General features: G+C 39.6%; 1 protein-coding gene across 1 annotated transcript in view; it reads right to left on the bottom strand.

Moving 5' to 3' along the window:
* Positions 1-26,372, bottom strand: part of PALLD (palladin, cytoskeletal associated protein) — a 340,473-nt gene that overhangs the window by 164,719 nt on the left and 149,382 nt on the right. Inside the window, exons 8-9 of the mRNA XM_077815437.1 lie at positions 16,561-16,680; positions 13,648-13,993 (exon numbers count right to left, since the gene is read on the bottom strand). Coding sequence (XP_077671563.1) covers positions 13,648-13,993; positions 16,561-16,680 — 466 coding nt within the window. The remainder of the gene's footprint in view (positions 1-13,647; positions 13,994-16,560; positions 16,681-26,372) is intronic.

Raw genomic sequence — 26,372 nt, 5'->3', positions numbered from 1 at the left:
TGCTGCCTACCCAGTTATTCCTCATTTGGTATTTGTGGATTTGATTTGTTAAAAACTGTCAGTTCATCTTAAATTATTTCCTTTTTCTTTCCCTGCCCCTTACACTGAAAGTCAGCACATTTTAATACACACGTACCATAACTAGCAAAATTAGGATGAAGGTGCCAAGTTTAGGAGCATACTTTTGCTGCTGTCAGATGTGGCTTTGCTGAAAAAAATTGGCATCTGTTTTGGCATAATAGTTCATCATGTGCTTGGAGGGTTAGTCAGTTTCAGTCTTAGCCTTTTAAATTGAAGTTTCATTTGATTAGCCTTTCATCCTGAGGAATTTTTTGATCAATTTTTTCATTTAAGAATAAGGTTCTGTCAGAAGTGGCCTACCTATCTGCTGTAGACTCCATACAAAAGACACAAGATGCAACACTGAGTGAATGGGATCCTTGGATACTGAAACAGGGAAATAGGGTGGTTATATTACCTCTGTATTTGGCACTGATGTGACTGCTACTGGAATACTGTCTCCAGTTCTGGGGTCCACGGTTCAGGAAGGATATTGATAAACTGGAGAGGGTTCAGGGAAGAGTCACAAGAATGATTAAAGTATTAAAAAACATGTCTCAGAGAGAAAGTGAGAGAGCGAGAGAGACAGACAGACAGAGAGTTGCAAGGAGATCAATCTGTTCTGCTTCTACAAAGGGAAGGTAAAGAGCTGTCTTGATAACAGTTTATTAATTTCTACACGGGGAACAAATATTTGATAATGGACTCTTCAATCTAGCAGAAAAAGATATAAAAGCAAGATCCTATGGCTGGAAGTTGAAGCTAGACAAATTCAGACTGAAAATAAGGCGTATGTTTCTAACAGTAAGAGTAATTAACCATTGGAACAATTTACCAAGGCTCTCAGTGGAGTCTCCATCACTGACAATTTTTAAATCAAGATTGTAGGTTTGTCTAAGAGACAGGCTTTAGTTCAAACAGGAATTATTTTGAGGGAAGTTCTCTGGCCTGTGTTATCTGGGAGGTTGGATCAGATGATCACAATGGTCCTTTCTGGTCTTAAAATATATGAATCTATGAACTGCAGGGAGGCCCAGAATGGCAGCTCCTGCTCCAAAACTTCAGCAGCTGGGCTGTCTCATATATCCACACTCCCTGCTGCTGCCAAAACAAGCCCAAAAGGTTCGTCCCTCATGCCGTAGCAGGGGATTTATTTCCCACTTTGGGGCCAGAGACAGCTGGGAAACATAACTCCCGCATCTCTCCAAAAATAGTGATAAGCCTGTATAGTCTAAATGACACGCATGTTGGGTGATTATGGAGGGTTGGGAACGGAACAATACTATGACAAATCTGGTGGTATGAAATATATTGAAATCTATGTAAATACTTTGAAGTTTGTAAAGCCATTAAGCCCTTTATGTAGAAGTATTTTTGTCCCTTACATATTAAGGAAATCTGTTATTAATGTCAAAAAGTCAATCCTGAGATGTGCTGAGAATCAGCAAAATCCTATGGATTTCAATAGGAATGCAGGAAACTCAGCGGCTCACAATGGCAGGATCCAAGTCAATGCTGCAGAAGGAAAGGCTGCTAAATAGTCATAGATGTAGAGGCATACACATGATCTTCTCTCAGGAAATGTTTTGTATTGAAGAGCTGTACTGTCTCTGTGCTTCAGTATAGTGTGTTACTAACTCCAACAAAAAAAAAGGACTTTGACTCTCAGTGTATGTATATGGCCTAGTATATATTGTGGTTGGTGATCTTTGACCCTGATCCTGCAAGGTGCTGGGCGCCTTTGCTACTCATTGAAAGTAATGAGTGTTTTCGGCACTTTACAGGCTCGGCCCCCCAAAAAATATTTGTTGGGGCACTGAGAGTTAAGGGAGAAATCACTACTCTGATGTACAATAATGCATACGGTGCCTAACTATATTCAAGATAAGCAACTTTCTCCATTTTTCTTCTCTCACCCCTCCCCATCTTGTATTACACTAAAAGTTTTCAGTGTTTGATACAAAATAAATCAGAGGTCTTTTTCTGTGAATATTTTGATGGAAGTGAATCAGGAAGTTGGGTATCATGAACTAAAGGAACACTAAAAGTCTACTTCCATAAATTCGGAGTGTACACTCCACTGAAATTTCAGAATCATATGCTAAGTACACTTCACATGTATGTTTTATCACAGATAATGGATGTGGATGTTTGACGTTTCCTGTCAGATTACCAATTAGCTCTTATGTAAGCAGGATGTACAATTACTTCTATCTATTAAAGGTCAGAACATGGACAACATTCATTGCCAAAAGAGAAACCAAGCCTTAGATATACAGTTCTTGCCTATATTTAACCTTAGCCCTTTATATTTGTAGATAGCCATTGTTCTAAAAATTATATATACTTCTGCAGTTGCAGATTTTAAAAGGTTTAAAGTTCAGTAGCCTTACAAACAGTAACACTATTTACAAGGGGGAAGGTAAGAGGAAATCTCTCAGTTCTATTACTACTACTTTGGGGGTTATGCTATTCTTCACTAATGAGTGGATAATTAAAGTCACTGCATAGCTGCACTATTCACAAAAGCCTGAGTAGTATTTCGGAGTAACAGCTGAAAGTTTAAGTTAGTAACATCTGCTCTTAGATTTCCTTTAAAGTCAGTTTTTGGAGAAATGGGATACAATCCATTAGTCTTTACATTTGAATGGTCCAGCCTGCAACAGTTCAATGTCTTAGAGAGATACTCACTTTAATATTAATTATTTAGAGTTGTTTGAGAGAATGGGAAAGAAACCACTGAGAGATCTGTGAAAGTAATTATTGTTTTAGGTTTCTTGTTGAAAGGGATTAAAAACTAAGGATTGATTTTAAAAAGAATATGATTACGTAAGTTCTCAATATGCAGTATCAGATCCATCTGTCCACATCTGGCATTGCTAGAGAATGGAGAGATTAAACGAATCAGGATTAAGGCCATTTCTGAGATAAAATGGAATAGTTTCAGAAGACCTCTTATCTTTTCAACGTTAGTATAAATGAACTAAAACGACTGACTGACATAGGTTTCAGAGTAGCAGCCGTGTTAGTCTGTATTCACAAAAAGAAAAGGAGTACTTGTGGCACCTTAAAGACTAACAAGTGAGCGACGCCCGCCGCAACTGGGACGATCCACAGGAAGGGCCCAGCTAGCATCCAGAGTCACCGCCACCCCCCTGGGAGAGCCAGCTGCGGCTCGCGCCCAGCCCCGCTTCACGCCCCAGCCTGACCGACCCAGCCCTTAGAGCCAATCCTTATCCCGAAGTTAGGGATCCGGCTTGCCGACTTTCCTTACCTACATTGTTCTAACATGCCAGAGGCTGTTCACCTTGGAGACCTGCTGCGGATATGGGTACGGTCCAGCACGAGATTTACACCATCTCCCCCGGATTTTCAAGGGCCAGCGAGAGCTCACCAGACGCTGCTGGAACCGCGATGCTTTTCAAGGCTCGGGCCCCTCTCTCGGGGTGAACCCATTCCAGGACGCCCTGCCCTTCACAAAGAAAAGAGAACTCTCCCCGGGGCTCCCGCCGGCTTCTCTGGGATCGGTTGAGTTACCGCACTGGATGCCTCGCGGCGCCCATCTCCGCCACTCTGGATTCAGGGATCTGAACCCGACTCCCTTTCGATCGGCTGAGGGCAATGGAGGCCATCACCTGTCCCTTCGGAACGGCACTCGCTTATCTCTTAGGACCGACTGACCCATGTTCAACTGCTGTTCACATGGAACCCTTCTCCACTTCGGCCTTCAAAGCTCTCGTTTGAATATTTGTACTTCTACAGTGCCCCATTGAGTGGGGACGGGTGCCCCTCTCATCACAGACCAACTTCTCTGGCTGTAGGCATTGCTATAGAGCCAATTTAGCAAGTGGACTGTGGTCGTCTCTGGCCATAAGTCTTAGAGAGATGACAACCTCCCTTCTAGGCATAAAGCTCTCCAAAAATGGCATGGGAAAACCAAGTAACATTGTGGCCACAAAACAGTCTGGGTTTATCCAGCAGTCCCCACAAGGTAAGAGGTCAGTAGTCTCTGTAGAAGGGGTCTGATCCCCTAATCTCCTGGAATCCAAAGGACCCAGGCTGAGTGCCCATGGTTCTAAACAAAAAGGGGAAAACAAAACTAAAGAAGAAGGTCTCTCTATTTCTTCAGAGGATCCAAGTGACAGAGGCTCTTCAGCTGTTCTTCTGGTAAACAGCCCCTGCTTGGTGGAGCTTTGGAGCTATGTCCTATAGCTCTGGTTATCTCTGAGTACCACTCTGAGCTGGGCTTGGATCCTCCTTTTTGATCCTACCCCTCTCCAGGTTTGACAGGCCTCCCAGGTATACTGGGATGGAGCTGATTGTGCCCAGAAGAGCTCTTTAATCTCTTCCTGACTGGAGTGGGAACCTGTCCCACCATATTACCATTATGTTGAAATAATATGGAACTTTCATTAAAATTATTTAACTTTTATATATCCTCAAATTAAGTCATCAAATTATCCCAACAAAGTTATTGGAACCTACAAGAAAGAAGGAGCCTAAAGTTATCTGGTGATTCTCTAGATAAGAAATTTATTTGTACAGCTAACAGACTTTAGAACTTTTGAGACTCAATGACCTGAATGGATAACAGACATTCTTGAATCATTTTTTCCATATCATGATAAAGTATCCCAACATATTCAGCAACCTTGTTCCAATATCTATTTTTCTGTAAAAAATATTAACATACCTTCATAGCAAAATATGGACCCCAGTAAGTGGGTATGAATTTTCAGATATTTATGTGAACATGCATTACATATCACAAATTACCCCTTTTGACAGTGAGATGCTAACAAAGCTTTTCATGGTGATCCAATGTCACTGATAAAGTCAGCTAATATAAGTTAACTCTCACCAGTTGCATGCCTACTGCAAGTGTGCCATCGATCAAGGTTACATTTCCTGATACACAACTCTCAAGAATCACTATTTTAGTTCAAGAAACACTTTAAAATAACCTTTGACAATCAATCATTTTCTTGATAGTTCTGTTAGTTGAATGTAATCAGTTAAGTATTTCTTGTAAAATATAATCTAGTACATGTACAACTGCTATATGTTGATTAGTAACCCAAGTAACAGAAATTCTACGTACTTAATCAAGTACTGCAGCATACTTTGTGTCTCTAGTTTTGTTAAAAATTACCATTAAAGTGTAAGGGAGAGAATAGGAAAGGCAAAAACAAAACATTTGTGTTAATCAGTAAAGGGTATTTAAATGAAAGGAATTTGTATTGTAATCAAATCAAGTGATCAGGTTAGTATTCAAATTGTTTTCCATTTCATTTGAACCCCCCTCAAGTTTTGAATCATTACTCTTGTTATTGAACATTATATTGCAGTAGCACTAGAGGCCAATCGGGTCAGAGCCCCATTGCATGTTACCCAACTATAGTAACATATAGTCAAAGAGTCCCTGCTCCAAAGAGGTTGCAGTCTAAAAAGGCAAGACATAACAGATGGATGAGACAAACAAGCAGACCAGGATAGAACATTATTTTTGTATGTAATATTGTCTGTTTATCATGGACATTATTTCCAGGTAATAAAAAGGATTTAGTATTTTCCCATAAAAATTTCATGTCTTTGTCCCCATGGTCAACCTGCTACTGAACAAATATTCCATAAATATTTACAAAATTTGACTCCTATCCAGTGCAATGGAATATATGACCTGGGTTACATACTGCGTTAGACCATATAACTTCGAAGTATTTCATGCTTTATCAAAACAGAACATACTAGACAGTATCATATTTGCTGTATGTACTTTGCTGTCTTTATTGGCTTTCAAACTATTAATAGTTTGAATCAAAACATTGTATAGCATACATTTTAAATTAAAAAAAATATGATTTTGGTATATTCTGCTCAAGACAAAGCCACCACTTCTCCCACTTTCTGCCTCACCAAATAAATCTTAAATGAGTAAACTATGTACAAAATACATAGATTGCCACATATAGAACTAGCTTCAAGGACATGGATTTGTTTCAAACAATATCATACAAAAGATCTGGGACTGACATCTTTGTAATGTTAAGAATCATTCAGATATTTGTATCATAAAAATAAGGGCCCTAGTCCCATGTACTAGGTACTGTACAATCATATGACAAAATGGCTTATTAATATATGTTCTGAGGAAAACACTAATTTGAATGAAAATTTTTCACAAATCAATGCTGAAATACTGATGTAAACAAATTTCCCAAAGTCACAAAATCAGTGGGTGTGTCAGAGATTAGAATCACTAGGCCAGTGGTCACCAACCTGTGGGCATGATCCCCCTGGGGGTGGCACAGAGGAATGCTCTGGGTGGCATGGCATGGCTCAGGCCAGCCCCCACGAGGGGCAGGGAGGGAGTACCACCCAGCCTTGCTCTGCCCCCAAGCTGCAGCCCCAGCCTCGGCCCCTGGCTCCCAGCCCAGCAGCGCCTCTGGCCCTGCTCATACCCACGGTCCCAGCCCTGTGGCCCCACTCGTGGCCCCAGCACTGCTTTGGCTCTAACCCTTGGCCCCCGGCCCCAATCATGGCCCCGCTCCCTGCCCCGGCTCAGGAGGGGAGGGGAGACAAGACAGCAGTAAAAGGGGCCACAATCTAAAAACTTTGAGACCACTTAGTAGGCACTACCATCTCTCTTATCTGACTTCTTGCTCCCTACAGGATAGAATATGACCTGTGTTTAGTAATAGCTTCTGCAATATCCCAGGTGTGATTTTTCCCACAGCAACTAATAGGTGATGTATATTTTATCGCATTAAGCTCCTTTCTAAATACACTTGACACCAGACTGATGCAACTGCTATCATCATCGCTCTTTAGGATTACATTTCTTAGACTCAATTACCACAAAAGCAAGCATGTTGTAGCAGCTTTTAAAACAGTTTTCTATACAGAAGACACCTACAGTAACTCTCTTTGGCATGACAACTCTTGCTTTGGACTCAGCTTGGATAAATTAGTATTATACACTTATATGTCTCTTTTCATATGCAAATTATAGAGGAACTGGTCACACCTCCATAGTTAATAAGTTCAGTTTTGAACCTAAAGCAGGGATTCAACCTCTTTGTTTTCTACGAAAAATGCAATGCATCTTTCCCAAACTTACAGTGCGTATTCTGAGTACAGGGTAATAATGGTTTGCCTGCAAATTTACAAGTAAATCCTTTATGAATTAATTAAAAACCTGGGTGCTTTAAGAAATTTAACGTCTGTGTCATCTTTTCTTTGTCCCAAATGAGCCTAACCAAATAGCGCAGACACTTCAAACTTTCCATATAGTTAAAATTAATTGAAATCTTGTGCACAGGTTATATTTGAAAAAATTAAGTTATTAAATCATTAACAATTGTATCCAATTGCTATGATTATATAGGTTAGCCAGACAGACTCAGGTCAAAAACTTAGGTAACTTTTAAATGGGGCTGTTGTGAGACCAGAGGTAACTACTAATCAACATCATGCAAATTAGCTGTAGAGGAAGGAATTGATTCTATGAAGGAGACTGGTCACAGGTAACAAGAGCGCTTATTGACAGAATACTGGGCCCAATTGTCATTGCTCTTCAGAGATTTCGTGAGTGCATACTAGCTTGGATATCAGTGCTCGAAAGACTTCCTGCAGCACTACCTCCTCGGCACCACTGCACACTGAGGCAGTTTTGCTTGGGAAACTGAGGAAGGAACAGAGGGGAGTCCTTACTATCTTGATACATTGGGACTGATCTCTCCTACCTCCCCTTTAACATAGCGCCAGTCTCACTAATACAGATCTTGAAACCCATAAGTCAATTGCAAATTAAGGGCCAGATTCACCAGTACACTTCAGCTGCTTTGGGCTTCCCTGGTGACGCAAAGCAAGTGTAAACCTAAATCCCCTGGCTTGGTTTACTCTGGCTAGTTTATTGTACTGATGAATCTGTTCTCAAAAGTGAAATAATAAAAAACAACAATTTAAGATCAATACTACATATCATCAAGATGTTAAAAATATTGCAGGGAAGCATACTCTTTCGGTTTCTTATTTAGTGCTACTGTATGACATTTTTAATAAATTTAAACACATTAAGGCCAAAAACCCCCCACAGAAACAAAAACCTGCATTAAGGTGGTGTTGATGTTGAGAGTGTCAGTAACATAAGTATAAAAAAAACATTACAGGGATTCTGTAATTATCCCAAACCCAAGAGTTACAAACCCAGGGAATTCAGAGTAAAAGTTACACTTAAAAGAAATCCAAACATATTAAGGTAAGAAATGCATAGTTAAGATACCTTAACTCTGCCCTGTAGTGATGTCATGAAGGAGGAAAAAAAACAATGTGTCTTTTAATGTCAGTGCCTTAATAGTGTTGTTGTAGCCATGTTGGTCCCAGGATATTAGAGACACAAGGTGAATGAGGTAATAGGTTTTATTGGACCAACTTCCAACAAAGAGTTGCTTGTTTCTCCCACCCACAGAAGTTGGTCCAATAAAAATATTACCTCACCCACCTTGTCTCTCTTAAGAGTGCATTTTTTAAATCTTGTTTGGATTTCTTTTGAGCATAACCTTAACTCTGAATTTCCTGAGTTTGTAACATTTGGTTTTGGGATAATTACAACATCCTCGTAATGAGTTGGTTATTCTTGCGTTATTGATACATACTATCAACCTCAACTCCATCATAATATTTTTTTTTCCTGGGAATATACACTGGGCTTCAAAGAGCATGAAATTTTTGCTTGTGAATACTATAAATCCAACGGCACTGGAAAATGAAATAATTGTGTTAGCTGTTCATAGAATCATAGAATATCAGGGTTGGAAGGGACCTCAGGAGGTCATCTAGTCCAACCCCCTGCTTAAAGCAGGACCAACCCCCAACTAAATCATCCCAGACAGGGCTTTTGTCAAGCCTGACCTTGATAACCTCTAAGGAAGGAGATTCCACCACCTCCCTAGGTAACCCATTCCAGTGCTTCACCACCCTCCTAGTGAAAAAGTTTTTCCTAATATCCAACCTAAACCTCCCCCACTGCAACTTGAGACCTTTACTCCTTGTTCTGTCATCAGCTACCACTGAGAACAGTCTAGATCTATCCTCTTTGGAACTCCCCTTCACGTAGTTGAAAGCAGCTATCAAATCCCCCCTCATCCTTCTCTTCTGCCGACTAAACAATCCCAGTTCCCTCAACCTCTCATCGTAAGTCATGTGCTCCAGCCCGCTAATCATTTTTGTTGCCCTCTGCTGGACTCTTTCCAATTTTTCCACATCCTTCTTGTAGTGTGGAGCCCAAAACTGGACACAGTACTCCAGATGAGGCCTCACCAATGTTGAGTAACAGTTTTATAGAATGAATTTACTATAGTACCACAAGCCCAGGATATAAGACAGGGTGAGATCAGCTCATCTGCACTGGAGAAATGGGACATGAATGTAAGGGGGGGAAAACTATAATTCTGGGAAATTATTTTTCCTTACTGCTCTCTACTAATCTCCTGTATTTTTTGTATTTTTCTGTGGTGGTTAGTTCCTCTCCAATGGCACTGATGTTGAATGCTGTTAAGAAAAATGCACAGTCTGTCCAAAGCAGTCATTTTGATACAATTATTTCAGATCAGTACAATTAAACCATACTTTTCAGTGTGAGGTTACTGATTAGGCACAGGTTTTTGGTAATCTGGATGTTATTTATGGTCTACCTCTATTTAATTGAGGTGAAGAGGGATGGGTGCATAAATGCACAAGAGAGCCTAGTATCTCAGAAAATATGAATCTTTAGTGAGCAGGGCAAGGGCCAAGAGGGTCAGCCAAATTCCTTTGGGCTGTGTCACAGCTCCTAGAGACCAGCTGTAGCCCTCTTTGTATGGGGGCTACAATTGATCAATCCCAGTATCTTTAATTAGAGCAGCAATTGTCCAGGAGGTGGCCAAGTACTACTTGTAAAAGATGGTACCAGCTGGAAATAGGCCTCTTCCTGCAATGCTCCCCTTCCCCGGCCATGAAAATATCACCTCTCTCCCCTTTTCTTTTGGGTTATTGCATGCTGGTTTCTATTGCCTCATTCCTCTCTGTTTGTGTGTGGTTGCACGTTGTACATCACGTTACTGTAGCGTGTCATCTGTTTGTGTGGGTACCTTCTCACTCCCACTCTGACTCTTGTATGCTGGGTAAAGGTTCTGGAGGGATGTAAAGCACTCTAAAAGCCCTGAATCTCACTGATGGAGAATTCTTCCTGTGCAGAAAGCAATGCAGCCAGCTGCAGGCTGTTTTTGGTGGACACTCTTGCAAACCCTGGTGTAGGAGCTCGGGTGGTAGGGGCATGAAGACTGGAGCTGCAGAATATAGTGCTGCAGAGATTCTGGGGTGCACTGCCACCATAGGCAGCTCCCCAATGCTGTATACGTTATGCTGGGGACCACTCTGGTCCCCAGAGCAGATCAGAATCAGTAGGGTGTAAAGGTGGCTTACAACCACTTTAGCCCCTTCTCTCCCCCTACGTTGCAAGATCTGTGCTCCTTTCTTTGTACAGACCAGCATCTCACCCCAGGATTTAAAAACAACTACACACATTCACATTGCACAGGCACATTTGGACTTCAAAGCAATTGTGCAGGTTTCCTCTTTCATGGGTACAGTCTATTTGCTCAGTATGCATGGGTGTCATGGTTCTAACTTGATGTTTGTTTCACAGGGTCACAACTTTAGGCACCTGGCAGTGGCAGAAGAAGTTAGTTCCCCTCAGCAGGGATAGAAGTATTGGGGGATGGCACAAATCCAAAGTTAAGGGTAATACTTTTTCCTCCACAAATTAGACATTAACCTACCTCTTATGGAAAAGAGAGCTGGATTCAGAAGGAGACCTAACCCCTGATGGCTAGGCTTGGTGGTTTCTTCTTGCAGTAGCCTGCTCTGGACTGTAGGCATTGAAATAACAAGGGCCTGATAGGGTTTTGTGTTTTAAACAGGATGTTTAAGCCTGGGACACTTTAGCATGCTCTGGGTTTGTACATGAGAAGGTGTGAGGGAGCAGCTCAAGTCTGCTCTTACTTTTTCACATTTCATTTCAGCTAGGACAGATTGCCTCTAATGTTTGTCTCTGTCCTCAATGGACACTGCCACTCACAAAGGAAAGGAAACTAGAACAATGCAAACTATACTGTAAACATAAGAGGAGATGTATGCTGAGAACGTATTTCACAAGATGAAGGCTTTATTTCACTTTACATTTATTTTTATTATTACAAAAATTTTAGATTTAACAAAAGTTTTCCTTATAATTACTTTAAATTCCTGGATTTTGTATTGATACCATAATTTGAATATTCAGTTAGAGTCTGCAGCTAGAACATGTCATCTCCTGAATTTCAGTATAGTCTTTCCCTCCTCTAAATACACACCCACAAACACACCCACACTAATTAGTGTGTAACTGTAAAAACAAAAAAGCAAGTTCTTCTGCACCTGAACTGGGTGCTGAAATGCTGGCTCAAAAAAGAATCATGTCGTCAGTCTAAAAACTTGTGCCTAAGCCACTCATCCTTCCTTTAATGACCACAAAACTGGTTTGTCTGCTTTTCACAGACACGCAGAAAATAATTAGGAAGATTATGTTTTTAATATACCAGCAATATTTCTGACCATGAACTACATACTGAAGGATTTTAAACTTCATTAAGGTAAGAACAGCTGTTGTAGCCTGCTAATCACTAGTGCTTAAGCTTCTCTTTCTGCAGTCACCTGAATACAGTTAACACACATTATTTTGGACAAGCCACTACAAATAATGTCATCAATATTTCATTGCAGCAGTAAGTCTCTTCTGCATTCATGAACCATTGAACCCCCCATCATTGCTACTTCTGTATCATCTTTATAGTTAAATATAAATTTATTGTTTTTATAGACTGTCAAGCACAAGCAGAAACCAAATATCACTCACTTGATTCTACTTATGGTTTTTAATGTGTTACTTCTCCTCACTAGTACCTTGTTACAGGCCATTGATCAGAATGGTTCTTTTGGTTTTGGCCAGCTGTAAATTCACAAGTCACCATACCCATTGTAGAAAAAAAAAACTATGAAACACAGCACCTGGTAGACACAAGGCTTTGCATGGCTGATGAAAACAGTCACAAAATTGGAAAAAATTTGGACTTTAGAACAAGCCCTGCAGTACTTACCCTGGAAAACTCTCACTGATTTCTACTGAAGTCAATACATTTTTTCCCTGAGTTAGGGGTGAAGGATTTGGTCCTTTGTCAGCTAAGGAATCTAACATTCAAATTATAAAATCTGGAAATATGTTTAATATGAAAACAGTTAAAAAATAAAGTGACTAGCTTTTTGGATAATGAATCAATATGTACAGTCTTTTGGGAGAATGAGAAATGATCCTCCTCTCTTTTCCTTTCTTTAGCCCCATTTAAAAAAAATTAACTCAAGAAATAAAAGCCCCTCTCTCTTTTAGAAATGTACCACTCTGTACTGTTTCTAATATTTTCAATCAGACCTTTAGGGTACAGCAATTCCTGGCAGTACTGATCCAGGACACAAACAACATAAAAGTCCATCTTCCATGCTTGAAAAGTCTTTGAAGGAGATGGAAGGCAGAATTTTTGTGTAATCTTAAACCTTATCTACACTAGAAAAATTCTGATAGCATAGCCATACCAGTATATATACTGACAAACCTACAAGTGTAGAAGCAGCATATACCGACATAAAAGTGCTTTTCCTTATGTCTCTCATAGAATCAGTGTTAACCATACTGTCAAAAGCTCTTTTATGCTTGTGTACATATCTCTATACTAGGGCTTATACGGACATAGCAACATCAGTTAAGACAAACAAAAAAAAAATCACACCCCTAACTGATAAGGCTATGCAATTATAATTCTGAAGTGTAGACAAGACTGTACATAGAACAAAAGCCAAACTAATGTTTGCCATGCACTATAAATTGTAATGTGATTGACATCAGGTCATAAATGCAAGGATTTTATCAATTGTAGTTTTTTTTACACTCATCTTTCCCATCTTGTGCAGTTTCTATCATATTATAATGACTCTGCACCATTGATATAGGATGTCAATAGAAACAGCTTGTTCCTGTTTTATTATCATATGATAATAAGAGAAATAACAAACAAAAAACTGCATATATGGAGATCTAGCAATTGCACAAAATCAAGAACTTTCAGCATAAAAATGGTTAGTCAAATGACATTCAGTTATTGGAGAAGTGGTGATATGCAAGATTCCCAGACCAGTACATTTATGTACAAGTGGTTAAAAAAAAGGCTAGACCACCACCATTAACCTGAATTTCTTTTGTTTTGTGGCTTAACAGAATATACCAAGAATAGCAAAAGTTTTAATGTACTTTCATTTGGTATGATTTTAAAATGAAGTACATGGATCTTCTTGTACTCAGCTGCTTGGGATTTAATACATACCAGTGAGAAAGATACAAGGTACAGTCACAATTCTAGCCATTATTGTGTCTAATACACAATGGTTCTAGGGCAGAAGGTTTGCTTTCAACAGCCAGCAATTAGAAAGGAAGAATAAAAACCATGCAGAAATACTCACAGCTTTGGTTTGGCAAGGACTGGTGGTGGTTCCTTTGTGGGTGAAAGCAGGACAGCTGGAGCTGGGGCAGATTTATCACTGCTAGCTTTGCTGTTAATCACTCCATTTGCTTCATGACTGGGATGGATGCCATTGGTTTTCTTCTCAGCAGAGTTGAGCTGTAACTGAACGGCTGCTATGTTGGGTCTATACTCAGTGTTGTTCACCTGTTGGCTCTCTGTATGCTTCTTTGGAGGAAGCTCAAGAGAACTAATCTCTAGAACTGGAGGGGGAGGTGGGAAATGTTGGAAATCATCACTGTTGGATTCTCTTGTTGACAGCTCATGGCTAGAGCTTTCAGAGTTGGCTAAAACAAAAAAGAAGATAATCGCTGTCCAACAAGCCATATTCAAACTACATAACAGATACTTCAACTCATATGCACAGTGTGCTTTTAGTTCATTAAAGGTGAGATCACTTCACTTTTGTTATATATAGTAGCTACATCAGCTGGATATTCTTTCGGAAGCTTTCACAAATATCATGCCAAATTAGATATGCTACTGACTATTCATTTCCTAATTACCCGTGATGCAGGTGCAATAGTTGCTAGTTAAGAGTGAACAATTTCCAGTTATTCAAGGACAGCTGCCTGAATGAATTGCCTGCTTTGGAATTTTGTTAGCATTTGCTGCACATATTCAACAACATACATGCGAGTGGTTAGTATACTCCAAAACTTAACTGCCTGCATTTCTGTTTTCAATTTTACATAAAACATAAGGATTTTATTTTCATTTTTTTCAGCATAATTTCATCTATTTTCTTTATGCTTCTGCTGCCCTCTAGCCTCAGAGTTCTGATGTTAAGGAATCTGTCTAGCTTGGTTACATTATTTTTCTAAACCTATCTTGCATAAATAAAAAATTATTATTAAGAAACTAAAACTATAATTTTGGCACACCCAGGGTGTGTTCCATCTGAGGATGGCAACACACTTTGTAACATAGCTTCATCCATCAACTAGGTAGATATTGTCCCCACTTTATGGATGAGACACATTAGCCTCAAAAATATTGTTGACTAGCCCAAGGTCACACTGGACACCAGTGACAGAGTTGGAAATAGAACTGAGGTTTCCTAGCATCTCAGTCATTTGACTTAGTTGAAAGAAAAAATTCCCTACATGACCCACTAAGAAGTGTACTTTAACACAGGGGTAATAAATATGGTATGGATTGGATTTATTTCTGTGGGTTGCTGGTTTTAGTACTGAGAATTTGTCATTGGACTTAAGTTTAAGTTTCTTAAAAAAAATTATTTCTTGTATCAAGAGCCTGTGACAGGCACATTCTAATGAACAAAAATCACAGAATCATAGAAATGTTGGGAGGTCATCCAGTTGAGCCCCCCATGCTGAGGCAGAACCAAGTAATCCCTGACAGGTATTTATCTAACCTTTTCTTAAAAACCTCCAGTGATGGGGATCCATTGCCTCCCTGGGAGCCCTATTCCAGAATTTAACTACCCTTATAGTGGGAAAGTTTTCCCTAATATCTAACCTAAACAAATAACAGCCTTTTGACGGGTGTGACTTCTGGCTTTCACGCATTTCACTCCAGCTATTTATTCTTCAGAGTTCCATTTATTCAATGACATTCCTACCGGATATTTTCTTCATAATTCCCTGGTGATGTTACTTTTTCATGTTCGTATGTGGCCTTACTATCATCCCTTTCATTAACACTGTGGCTGCTTAAATAACTTCTTCTTGTTTTTTTGTTATTCCCCGGGTGCTTTTTTAGGCTCAGGGCAGCACATGAAAAGAGTCTTCACGCGCCTGCCTGCATTGCTGCGGGAAGAGGCAGCTTTTTTCAGCTGCAGCCGCTTGATTGTACTTGACCCGCTCTATTAGCAGCTGGATTTCTGGAAAAGATTTATAGGCGTCCATATGTCTTCTTTTTAAATGTCTTTTGAGGATAAATGCAATAACCTGCCCTTATTCTCCATTAAGGACAGCTTTCAGACTCAGAGCATAATCAGCCAGTGCTGGAAGATGTGGGAAGACTCACACAAAGATTGAACAGTAGATGCAGCAAGAAGTTGCCTAAACAAAATCTCGGTCTTGCAGCAACTGTTTTCTACAAAGGCAGTAGCCAGATAACTGCACAGATGTCATATACGTTAGATCAGGGGTGGGCAAACTACAGCCCAGGGGCCGCATCTGGCCCTCCAGGCATTTTAATCTGGCCCTCGAGCGCCCGCCAAGGAGCGGAGTCTTAGGCTTGTCCTGCTCCACTGCTTGCCCCGCTCTGGTGCTTCAGCTGGGGAGTGGAGTCGGGGGCTTGCCCCACTCCATGCAGCTCCCAGAAGCAGCAGCATGTTCCCCTCCAGCTCCTATGTGTAGGGGCAGCCAGAGGGCTCCACAAGCTGCCCCTGCCCCAAGCACCGCCCCTGCAACTCCCATTGGCCAGGAAACTCAGCCAATGGGAGCTGCAGAGGCAGCACCTGTGGACAGGGCAGCGCGCAGAGCTGTCTGGCCACGCCTCCATACAGGAACCGGAGGGGAGACATGACGCTGTTTCTGGGAGCTGCATGAGGTAAGCACCACCCGGAGCCTGCCCCCTGACTCCCTCCTGTGCCCCAACCCCCTGCCCCAGCCCTGATATCCCTCCTGCCCTCTGAACCTCTCGGTCTCAGCCCTGAGCACCTCCCAGCATCCCCAACCCTTCATTCCCAGCCCCAACCCCAGCCCAGAGCCCGTACCCACAGCCAGAGCCGTCCCACACCTGAATCCCCAATTTCGTGAGCATTCATGGCCCGCCATACAATTTCCATACTCAGATTTGGCCCTCTGGCCAAAAAGTTTGCCCACCCTGTGTTAGACTATCTAAGAACTGCAATGTACAGTTCGTCTGTCCTTTTGACACATACCTGAGCAGACGGTAAGTTGTGCACTGCTTGTTACTGACCCATATTCATTTGTTGCTGTGCATGTGAAGGTTCCTGCATCTTCTGCAAAAGTCTCTGCAATTACTAATGTACATATCTCTTCTAGAAATGAATAGAGAGGAACAAACCAATGATCAGCTATGTAAGATGCTGTACATGGAGTTGTGCATTTAAATATCTCAGTGCATTATGAGACAGAAGGCTAAAGGTCACCTGCTAATCACTCAAAGTATATTGCTTTAAAAAATGGTTGCACATCCTAAACAGAGAGCTCAATAAATCTGTTTTCAAAGGGGCCTAAATCTCACCGTTTTTCATGACCATATTTGTGTACACAAAAGCTGACTTTTGTCTACAAATTGCCTTTGCATATGCAAATAATCTAACTATCCAGTTTCCATATGCAAACACAACTTGCACATTTTAATCCAAGTCATATCTAAGCTTTTTTGCTTGCAGATTACAATATGGCCTCTCCCCCCCTCCCAACACCACCACATCCAAAATCTTGCATTTATAAAAATGTAAGAAACAGCGAAATTCTTTGGCGTAGAACAAACCACTACTAAACAGATACACTTTTAAAAAACCCAATAAGACATTAAACAAATATTGAAGTCTCTCTCATTTGAAAAAAAGTCAGTTTGGATTGAATATTTAGCTCCTTCTATTGCTCCCTGCTTTTTTTCCATACACGTGTGCCTCTCTGATTACCCTTAACAAGCATACCATAGTTATGATCTGGTTGTACTGAAGTCAACAGGAGTTTTGCCATCAACTTCAATGAGACCAAAATCTGGAGCTGTGCTGCCTAACCTTCAGCAGGGTCCAAGTTGGAAAGCTTGCATCAAAGTCCAAATTTACCTTAAGTTTGGGACTGTTCAAGTCTCAATTTGAGCTTAGCTGCAGGGGTTATTTTACTATGGATAAAGTCTCCTTATTTTCATCACTTTCATTCACTATAATGGTAATATTTTTGATTAATTGGGCTATATTTTCAGTTTCTCCCAGAAAGTCACCCTATTTTATCTCCTACTGTAACTGTACATGATACAGTGAGCTATAAATAAAAGGCTGATACACTATATTGATAATTCTTAGGGCTGTCAAGCAATTAAAAAAATTAATCGTGATTAACTACACTGTTAAACAATAATAGAATACCATTTAACTATTTTGGATGTTTTCTACATTTTCAAATATATTTTTTTCAATTACAGCACAGAATACAAAGTGTACGGTGCTCACTTTATATTTATTTTTCATTACAAGTATTTGCACTGTAAAGCCTCCCCACAAAATAGTATTTTTCAATTCACCTAATACAATTACTACAGTGTAATAATCTCTTTATCATGAAAGTTGAACTTACAAATATAGAATTATGTGCAAAAACCCAACTGCATTCAAAAACAAAACAATGTAAAATTTTAAAGAGCCTGTAAGTCCACTCAGTCCTACTTTTTGTTCATCCAGTCGCTCAGACAAACAAGTTTGTTTACATTTGCATGAGCTAATGCTGCCCACTCCTTGTTTACAATGTCACCTGAAAGTGAAAACAGTTGTTCTCAGGGCATTGTTGTAGCCAGCATTAAAAGATATTTATGTGCCAGATGCACTAAAGATTCATATGCCCCTTCATGCTTCAACCACCATTCCAGAAGACATGCGTCCATGCTGATGATGGGTTCTGCTTGATAACAGTCCACAACAGCACAGACCGACACATATTCATCTTCATTATCTGAGTCAGATGCCACCAGCAGAAGGTTGATTTTCTTTTTTGGCGGTTCGGGTTCTGTAGTTTCCTCATCGGAGTGTTGCTCTTTTAAGACTTCTGAAAGCATGCTCCACATCTTGTCCCTCTCAGATTTTGGAAGGCACTTCAGATGTTTAAACCATGGGTAGAGTGCTGTAGCTCTCTTTAGAAATCTCACATTGGTGCCTTCTTTGCGTTTTGTGAAATCTGCAGTGAAAGTGTTCTTAAAATGAACAACATGTGCTGGGTCATTATCTGAGACTGCTATAACATGAAATATATGGCAGAATGCACGTAAAACAGAACAGGAGACATACAATTGTCCCCCAGGAGTTCAGTCACAAATGTAATTAACACATCTTTTTTTAACGAGCATAATTAGCATGGAAGCATGTCCTCTGGAATGGTGGCCGAAGCAGGAAGGGGCATACGAATGTTTATCATATCTGGCACGTAAATGCCTTGTAATGCCAGCTACAAAAGTGCCATGCAAATGCCTGTTCTCACTTTCTGGTGACATTGTAAATAAGAAGAGGGCAGCATTATCTCCTGTAAATGTAAACAAAGTTGTTTGTCTTAGCAATTGGCTGAACAAGAAGTAGGACTGAGTGGACTTGCAGGCTCTGAAGTTTTACACTGTTTTGTTTTTGAGTGCAGTTATGTAACAATAAAAAAAATCGACATTGTAAATTGTACTTTCACAAGAGAGAGTGCACTACAAGACTTGTATGAGGCAAATTTACAAATACTATTTCTTTTGTTTATCATTTTTACAGTACAAATATTTGTAATAAAAATAATATACACTTCGATTTCAGTTACAACACAGAATACATTATATATGAAAATGTAGAAAAACATCCAAAATATTTATTAAATTTCGATTGGTATTCTATTGTTTAACAGTGCGATTAAAACTGTGATTAATCATGATTAATTTTTTTAATCGTGATTAATTTTTTTGGAGTTAATTGCTTGAGTTAACTGTGATTAATCAACAGCCCTAATAATTCTACAATAGTTTATGGAAGCAGATTTAAATAATACTGATCTTGCACATTTCTAATGGATAGTTTCATTCTAAGGCTGCTCTGGACAATTGGGGCAGGTCTACACTTAAAATATTGTGGGGATGCAGCCGCATAGCTGTAGCGCTTCAGTGAAAACACTCCTACGCCAATGGAAGAGCTTCTCCTATCAGTGCAGTTAATCCACCTCCACGAGAGGCAGTAGCTATGGGAACGGGAAAAGCCCTCCAGATCACACAGTGCTGTCTACAGTGGGGATTAGGTTGGTATAACTGCATCACTCAGGGGTGTGGATTTTTCACACCCCTGAGTGACATAGTTATACCAACATAAGTTTGTACTGTAGAGCTAGTCTTAAAAGCTTCCTTTCATAACACAACACCTCCCCATCCCTCCACACTATAGGTGATTGACTATTAAACACATACCACATTTTGAAAAGACCCTGCTTCAAAGGAAACAATTTTGCACTCTAATGTAGAACTCTGCATATTCATCTGATTACCAAATACTACAACTGGCAACCCGTAGAGTTGGAAAAAGCAGCAGACTATTGAATTTCATGTGGGAATCAGTGTATGGAAAAGAACAGTAAGGCTGGGTCATTTACTAATGCCTTCTCTTAGGTTAAATAATGAAACTTTGGGAGTCATTCTTAAAGTTTCATTGAGGGCAGCAAACCAATGTCTCAATCAAAATTAAATGATTTTTCCTTTTTAAAATTATCATGTATCCAACAAGACTTCCTGTGTTGAGACTGGCTGAAAATGAATTATTAATTAAAAGTTTGGCATAGAATTTATATTTTTTTTCCAGACAGTAGAACACTTTTTTTTGGGAGCACAGAACAGTCAGTCTGTGTTATTGCAGTAAAGGTGTCTGGTAGTACTGTAGCATGCTGGATTTTATCTTACCCAGATGAAGATTAATGACTTATGAAAGGTCTTATCAGATAAGTAATGGGTAACACAAGCTTGGTTTTGAACTTCTGAGGTTAGACTTTTCCGAGTCTTGGTGTGTTTTAGGAAGTGGACAGTCTAAGTAACTTTATGCTATATTGTTAACTACACATGAATCCAGAAGGATGTAACAATCCCTTGAAATGGAATTTGATATGGAAACCATGCTACTTAGTTTCCTGTTAAAGAACAGAAGAATTCCAAGTACTGAGTATTTCGGTTTAACAAATGGAAATGGCAAACACCACATTTATCACTCATGTGTTTCTGGACACAAAGACACTAGCCATCTAGCAGAATTATCTTATTTTTCTAAGTGCTTATATAACAAGACAACAAAATGTCCTTTAAGATATTTTTTCAATTTCTTAAAGTGATTAACAGTGGAAGCCCTGAGAATTTACTTTTCAATAATGGATTGATTTAGTTTACTATGTATTTTACCATGATACATTTTATCTATTTAAGTAAAGTATTTGCAAATACTACATTTCATTAATAATAAATCGCATAAAAGGTAAAAGTAATTACTATATTTTACAAACTGGCTATTTCTGGGCTGGGTGATTGGACAGTCAAATAGAATTGTGTATTTTTGAGGTTCCATTATGACAAAACCATGAGAAAACTGACTAAAGCTAGGTCACAGTAGTTTCAAAAACCTCTAAGAGCATCTGTCTAATTAAAATATATTTGAGGGGTAAGCAAACTGCCATTGGTTCAGTGGATTTGTTCCCCAAAACCAAGACTGTTTTTGTCCCACCAGAATTCTTGCAAAAGGATTTATTAGCAAATATTTGTATAAAACACTTGAGTAAAAATATAGGTTCATTGTATGTAGGAATTAGGCAAATAATTCCCATAATAGAAGCTGGATAGCTAGTTCTCTGTGTATTTAGTTAAGTTTTAAATACTGATCTTGTGCAATTGGTTTCTTTCCCTGTTGCTGTGTTAACTAAAATCTGGTTATTTGAAGTAAAAAATGTCTGTTCTATTTCCAGCAATCATCAGCTGACAAATAATTTCATCACAGAAATCTGTTCCAGACAGCAGCTCTGAAATGCTGTTCTCAAGGCCTTGAACATATTTAGCACTTGACTAAATGAATACAAAAGCATTCTGTTCGCTGAAACATGTAAAATGCTGAGGCAAGCAAGCACTTGATTATTTTGTCAGTTGGATAACAAGAAGGGTTGTATTTCACACGCTGATCTTTTTCATTTATTGCTTGTGAGTCAGAATCATCATAAGTGAGACCTAAATGTAGCTAAGAAACCTTTCACCCCTGACCACTATGTCTACAAATAGTATATTTTCTATTAGATCTTTAGGGAACAAAGCTGTACCCATGTCCATGTTGGTATTTCTGTTTTTAGTGTTCTGGTTCTGGAGCATTTTTACTAATTTCTCCCTGGTGTAGTGTTTTTCAGAGATGACCGTTTACTTCCCAGAATGTGTGTGCGCATCACATGAAAGGTGATGCTTTTCTTTGATCTGCAGCTTTGATTTTCAACTTTGATCTTCAGCTTCCTCCATTGTGATGCACATGTAATCCTGGGAAACAAAGAGTTTTTGGCCATGATGCAATGTATAGAGCAACAGCTCTATGCATTTCATAATTCCAAAGCCACAACAGAGTTTGCCATAAAAAAAAAAAAAAAAAAAAGAGCGGGTAAGAACAGTGGTCATTTTCTGCACTGTGAAAAACCTGTCAGCTGTAAACCTGTTTCCTATTTCTATTCTTGGTCCTTTATGACCTGAGCCACCACAGATTAAGAAAGCAATGTACTCAATGGGTCCCCTCTAGTAAACTGGGAATCTGTCTGGAAGGCAGGGAGGAACAAGTAAGTGTAGAACAGAATTAAATGGAGTGTGACGAGAAACCACAGAGTTCCAGCAAAGACAAAGAGGAGCCTCAAATAAAAAGAATAGATAATATCAGCTCAGTCTTGTGAAAACTCTGAACATTTGGTAACAAAAATAATGAAAACGTTAGTTGACGCCTTCTCTTTTATGTAGGGAATTCTGATCATCATTGCTGCACCTCCCTCCCACCTACACAGCAGTTCCAGAGTGATTTCACCTTGTATTCTCATGAGCTCTAAAATTAGAGATTAAAGCTTTACAGCATCTGAAAGATGCAGTGTCAAGATTTCAGAAGACATGCAGCACTGACTAACTCTGGAGATAGTTCATGAGATAGGAGCCACGGAATATTTGGTCAGAACTTAACTGAGGAGAGGTGTGATGGTTAGCAAAATGGTACAGTTTAGGGGCCTGATATCTTATGAGCACCAGAATGAGAAAATGGCTGTTTGTGAGAAAACTGAGAATATAGATTCTTAGTGGTGTTGGGCTCTTTACCAGATAGGTCAATATATTTTAACCATGCCAAGCACCCTCTGCCAGCCTATCCCTGGAAACAACTTAACTCATGAATATTTTAATCAAGAGAAAATAAGGGTTTTTTTGGTGGCAGCATAGAAAAAAAGTCACCCCTCTAGGAATTAGCCACCAATGCTTTTGAGATGATCAGTTTTTGGGTGAGGAGAAGCTGGTTTGTTGTGAGATTTCTCTCTCCTATTTTGCCACTATCTCAATCCATGCAGAGAGTAACTCCACTATGCCTAATGTGCATAGGGATGGAAGAATCTTAAATTTTTGGATTTCACAAAGAGTTGAGAACATTCTGAAAATAGAGAGCTGTACATTTGTTATACAACTAAATATATATATGTGTGAGAGCCTATATTGCAACATAACTTGTACTTGAGGCTTGACTATTAAAACATGCTAATAGGTTATAAATACTTTACAATAATTGTTATAACACATATTTCCAGTTATAAAGTCCCTAAGAATACAAAGAACTAGTGAGCTGACCTTGGACTGGGAAGCACCAACATGCCAGCACAGCCTGAGCAGTATGACAAGGACAGAATACAAAATACTGCAGATACACTGGGGTAGCAGAGGACAGCTGCCACAAGAAAACTGAGGTAGTGTTAGTAGGGAGGTGGATCAGAGTAGCAGGGAAAGCTGGGCTTCTATTCTCTCTAATCCATTTATAGTTTCTCTCTCTTAATCTAGTGATAGCTTTAGTTTATTTTACCTTTACTTTTCATTTCTGAATGTTGAGTTACCCCTCTGAATTTAGATGCTGTTGACCTCATGTTCTCTTTTCTTTTAATAGTGAAGAGTCAGAATCTTAGCTGGTGTAAATTGAGATAGTCTTTCAACTTGGGTGGAACTACTCCAGCTGGGATCTGCCCTATAATGTGTATACTCATTGACTGAGAACTGGTTGTATTTTAACTATCAGGATGAAAAGGCTGAATTTTGTGGCAGGTCTGTTACATTTGCATTACTTTTTCAGTTTCAAACTTAATGCAGCCACATTTGGAAATTTTGTACAGGGCTATTTCCTATCATGCATCCTTGGGTTACTGTAGCAAAACATGAAACCTAGAATGCATGATCCAAGGTAAGTGATGTCTATCTTCTCAGAGATTTTTGGTCAAATTATGCAGCACTGTGCTTTGAAAGAGTTTTATGTGCAGCAATTTTCTGGAAATGTATGAAAAATGATTTTATATAGTTTTCTTCTTACATGCCTTTAGACAATTGTCTTCAAGTAATTCAATACAGTTTGTGGCTGCCTCCAGACGGCTGAGTAATGGCCAAAGCATCAACAGCTGGCAAATGACTCTATAGGCTTTTTTTTTTTATCCCCAAGCAGACTGTTCTTTGAAGGATTCAATCAGCATAAAGTCAAAATGTCAAAGAAAGAAGTACAGAGCAGGTAATTTGACAAACTGTGATGTTGGCCCTAAGTAATCTGACTAGTTATTAATTCACAAAACAGTCTGAAGAGATTTGTGATGTAGGCTGATTTCCGTCTAGACAGAGAAAGGAGTGTAAAACACATTTGGCAGATAGAACATAACAGTGACAAGAAAAACCTGTTTCACAGTCTCTCAGCTGTATGAATTTATGGAGGTCTCTGTTCCTATTTCATTAATATCGACCGATAAACATCTAGGGCTCACGAATTTTGCATTGTAAGGTTTTTTGTGACAGTTGGACACTAGCTATATAATACAACATAAGACATGTATAGCATCAAAATATTTCAGTAAATTGGTGAAACTGCATCTACCTCAAACTTTCGAGTACCTGCCCACATACCACCACAGGTTTTCATAGTTTGTCAGCTTCCTCACACTTTACCCAGTTCTTGTGCATGTTCTCACTGTCTGCATTCAGCAGCAGTTGAAATTTGCTTGCTTATGAGCCATTCCTTTCACAGGTATTGGTTTATCTGGTTTCCTAGAATCTGCATTGCAACACAAAGCAACAAGAAGGATCCACTATATTTCTGGAATCAATTCAACTGCTCATTGTAAAAAATGCAGTAAGGTTCCTCAACTCTGAAATTCTGCTCCTCACACAACAGGCAAAGTTAAAGTTCTTCCGGTTTGGACAGATTCTGCTAAATTTGTCTTATTCCCTATACACATATAGTGTTGATCCTAAACTCCTGAAACCAGTGGAAGCTTTATCATTAACTTCATTGGGTGCAGAATCAGGCCCACCATGTGGACTATCACTGGGAATAGTAGAAACCAGAAAAAGCTAGTTCAACAATGGTACATGCAGAGAATCTCACATGGACACCAGTGAGAGTTCCATGAATATAGCTGGCCAGACACGGAAATGAGAGCATTCTGCACCTTCAGAGTGATGATGTAGTACATTCCAGAGAGCTGGGGAAAAGACCATCTCCTGAATCAGAATCCCTCCTACAATTTTCCCATCTTTGTACAGGTAGTAGTTATAAATACTGATTTACTGTCAGCGTCAGTATTATTTTAATTTTAATTATTACAGTATTAAGTTCATTTCACTGGTACCCTACTTATATTTTAGCTAGTAATAATGCCTAGCTCTTGTACAGCACTTTACAAAGGAAGTGAGTATCATTATCCCCATTTTACAGATAGGGATACTGAGGACCAGGGAAGGGTAGTGACTTTCCCAGGCTCACTCAGCAACTAAAGACAGGAGACAGGAGTTGACCCAGTTCTCTTGAGTCCCAGTCCAGTAGATCACACAGTCTCCAAAATAGAAGACAATTAGCTCATGTCGCACTGTTAATCTTCAATGAGTGGTTAAAATTGCTAAAATATGCAGAGACGATCATATCAATGGGAGTTAATTCTGAAAATAATTTTAACTGGATGTGAAAAAAGCAAAATGCAGATTTCTTGGTGAGCTGTAGACTTCCTAGAAAACTTTGCTTTAAATTTTACTTCCTTCAGAAACCTTGAGACATGCTGCTGGGGTGAGGGAATATAAGCTACGTTTAGGAGATACAAAGCAGAGGAGTTGGTAGTAGAGAAAAGGGAAGCTACGTATCGTGTACAGTAACTGGAGTTCTTTGAGATGTGTTATAGTATGCACATTCCACTGATGGTGTGGCATGCACCTCATGTGCTAGAGACTGGAGTCTTTTTGGACAGCAGTACCTGAAGGGGGCGTGTGCACTTTTCAGTTCTTGTGCTCTGCTGCGAGGGCATATAAAAGCAAAGGACGGTCACCCCCTTTCAATTCCTTCTCACTGCAGAATCTCTTACGGTAGGACTCTGAAGTAGAATGGATGCAAGGGTGGGATGTGCATACAGACAATACATCTTGAAAAACTCCAGTTTCTGTACATGGTAAGTAACTTCCCTTTCTACTTCGAGTGATTGCCCACGTGCACTTTCCACTCATGGTGACTCCCACACAATTATTATATTATGGAGGTAGGAGCTTGAAGTAGTTAACAAAACAATTATGGAAGGCTTCTGTTAAAGGCACAGTGTCATGAATGTGTGCATTGACACCCAAGTTGCAACCTTTCAAATGTCTGATATGGGTAAGTTTCACAGTGATGTAGTAAGGTTTCACAGGGGTTGGTCCTGAGGCCGGTTTTGTTCAATATCTTCATAAATGATCTGGAGGATGGTGTCGATTGCACCCTCAGCAAGTTTGCGGATGATACTA

The sequence above is a fragment of the Eretmochelys imbricata genome, chromosome 4 (genome assembly GCF_965152235.1).
Source record: "Eretmochelys imbricata isolate rEreImb1 chromosome 4, rEreImb1.hap1, whole genome shotgun sequence".
NCBI lineage: Eukaryota > Metazoa > Chordata > Testudines > Cheloniidae > Eretmochelys > Eretmochelys imbricata.
This window is presented reverse-complemented; position numbering and strand designations above follow the sequence as displayed.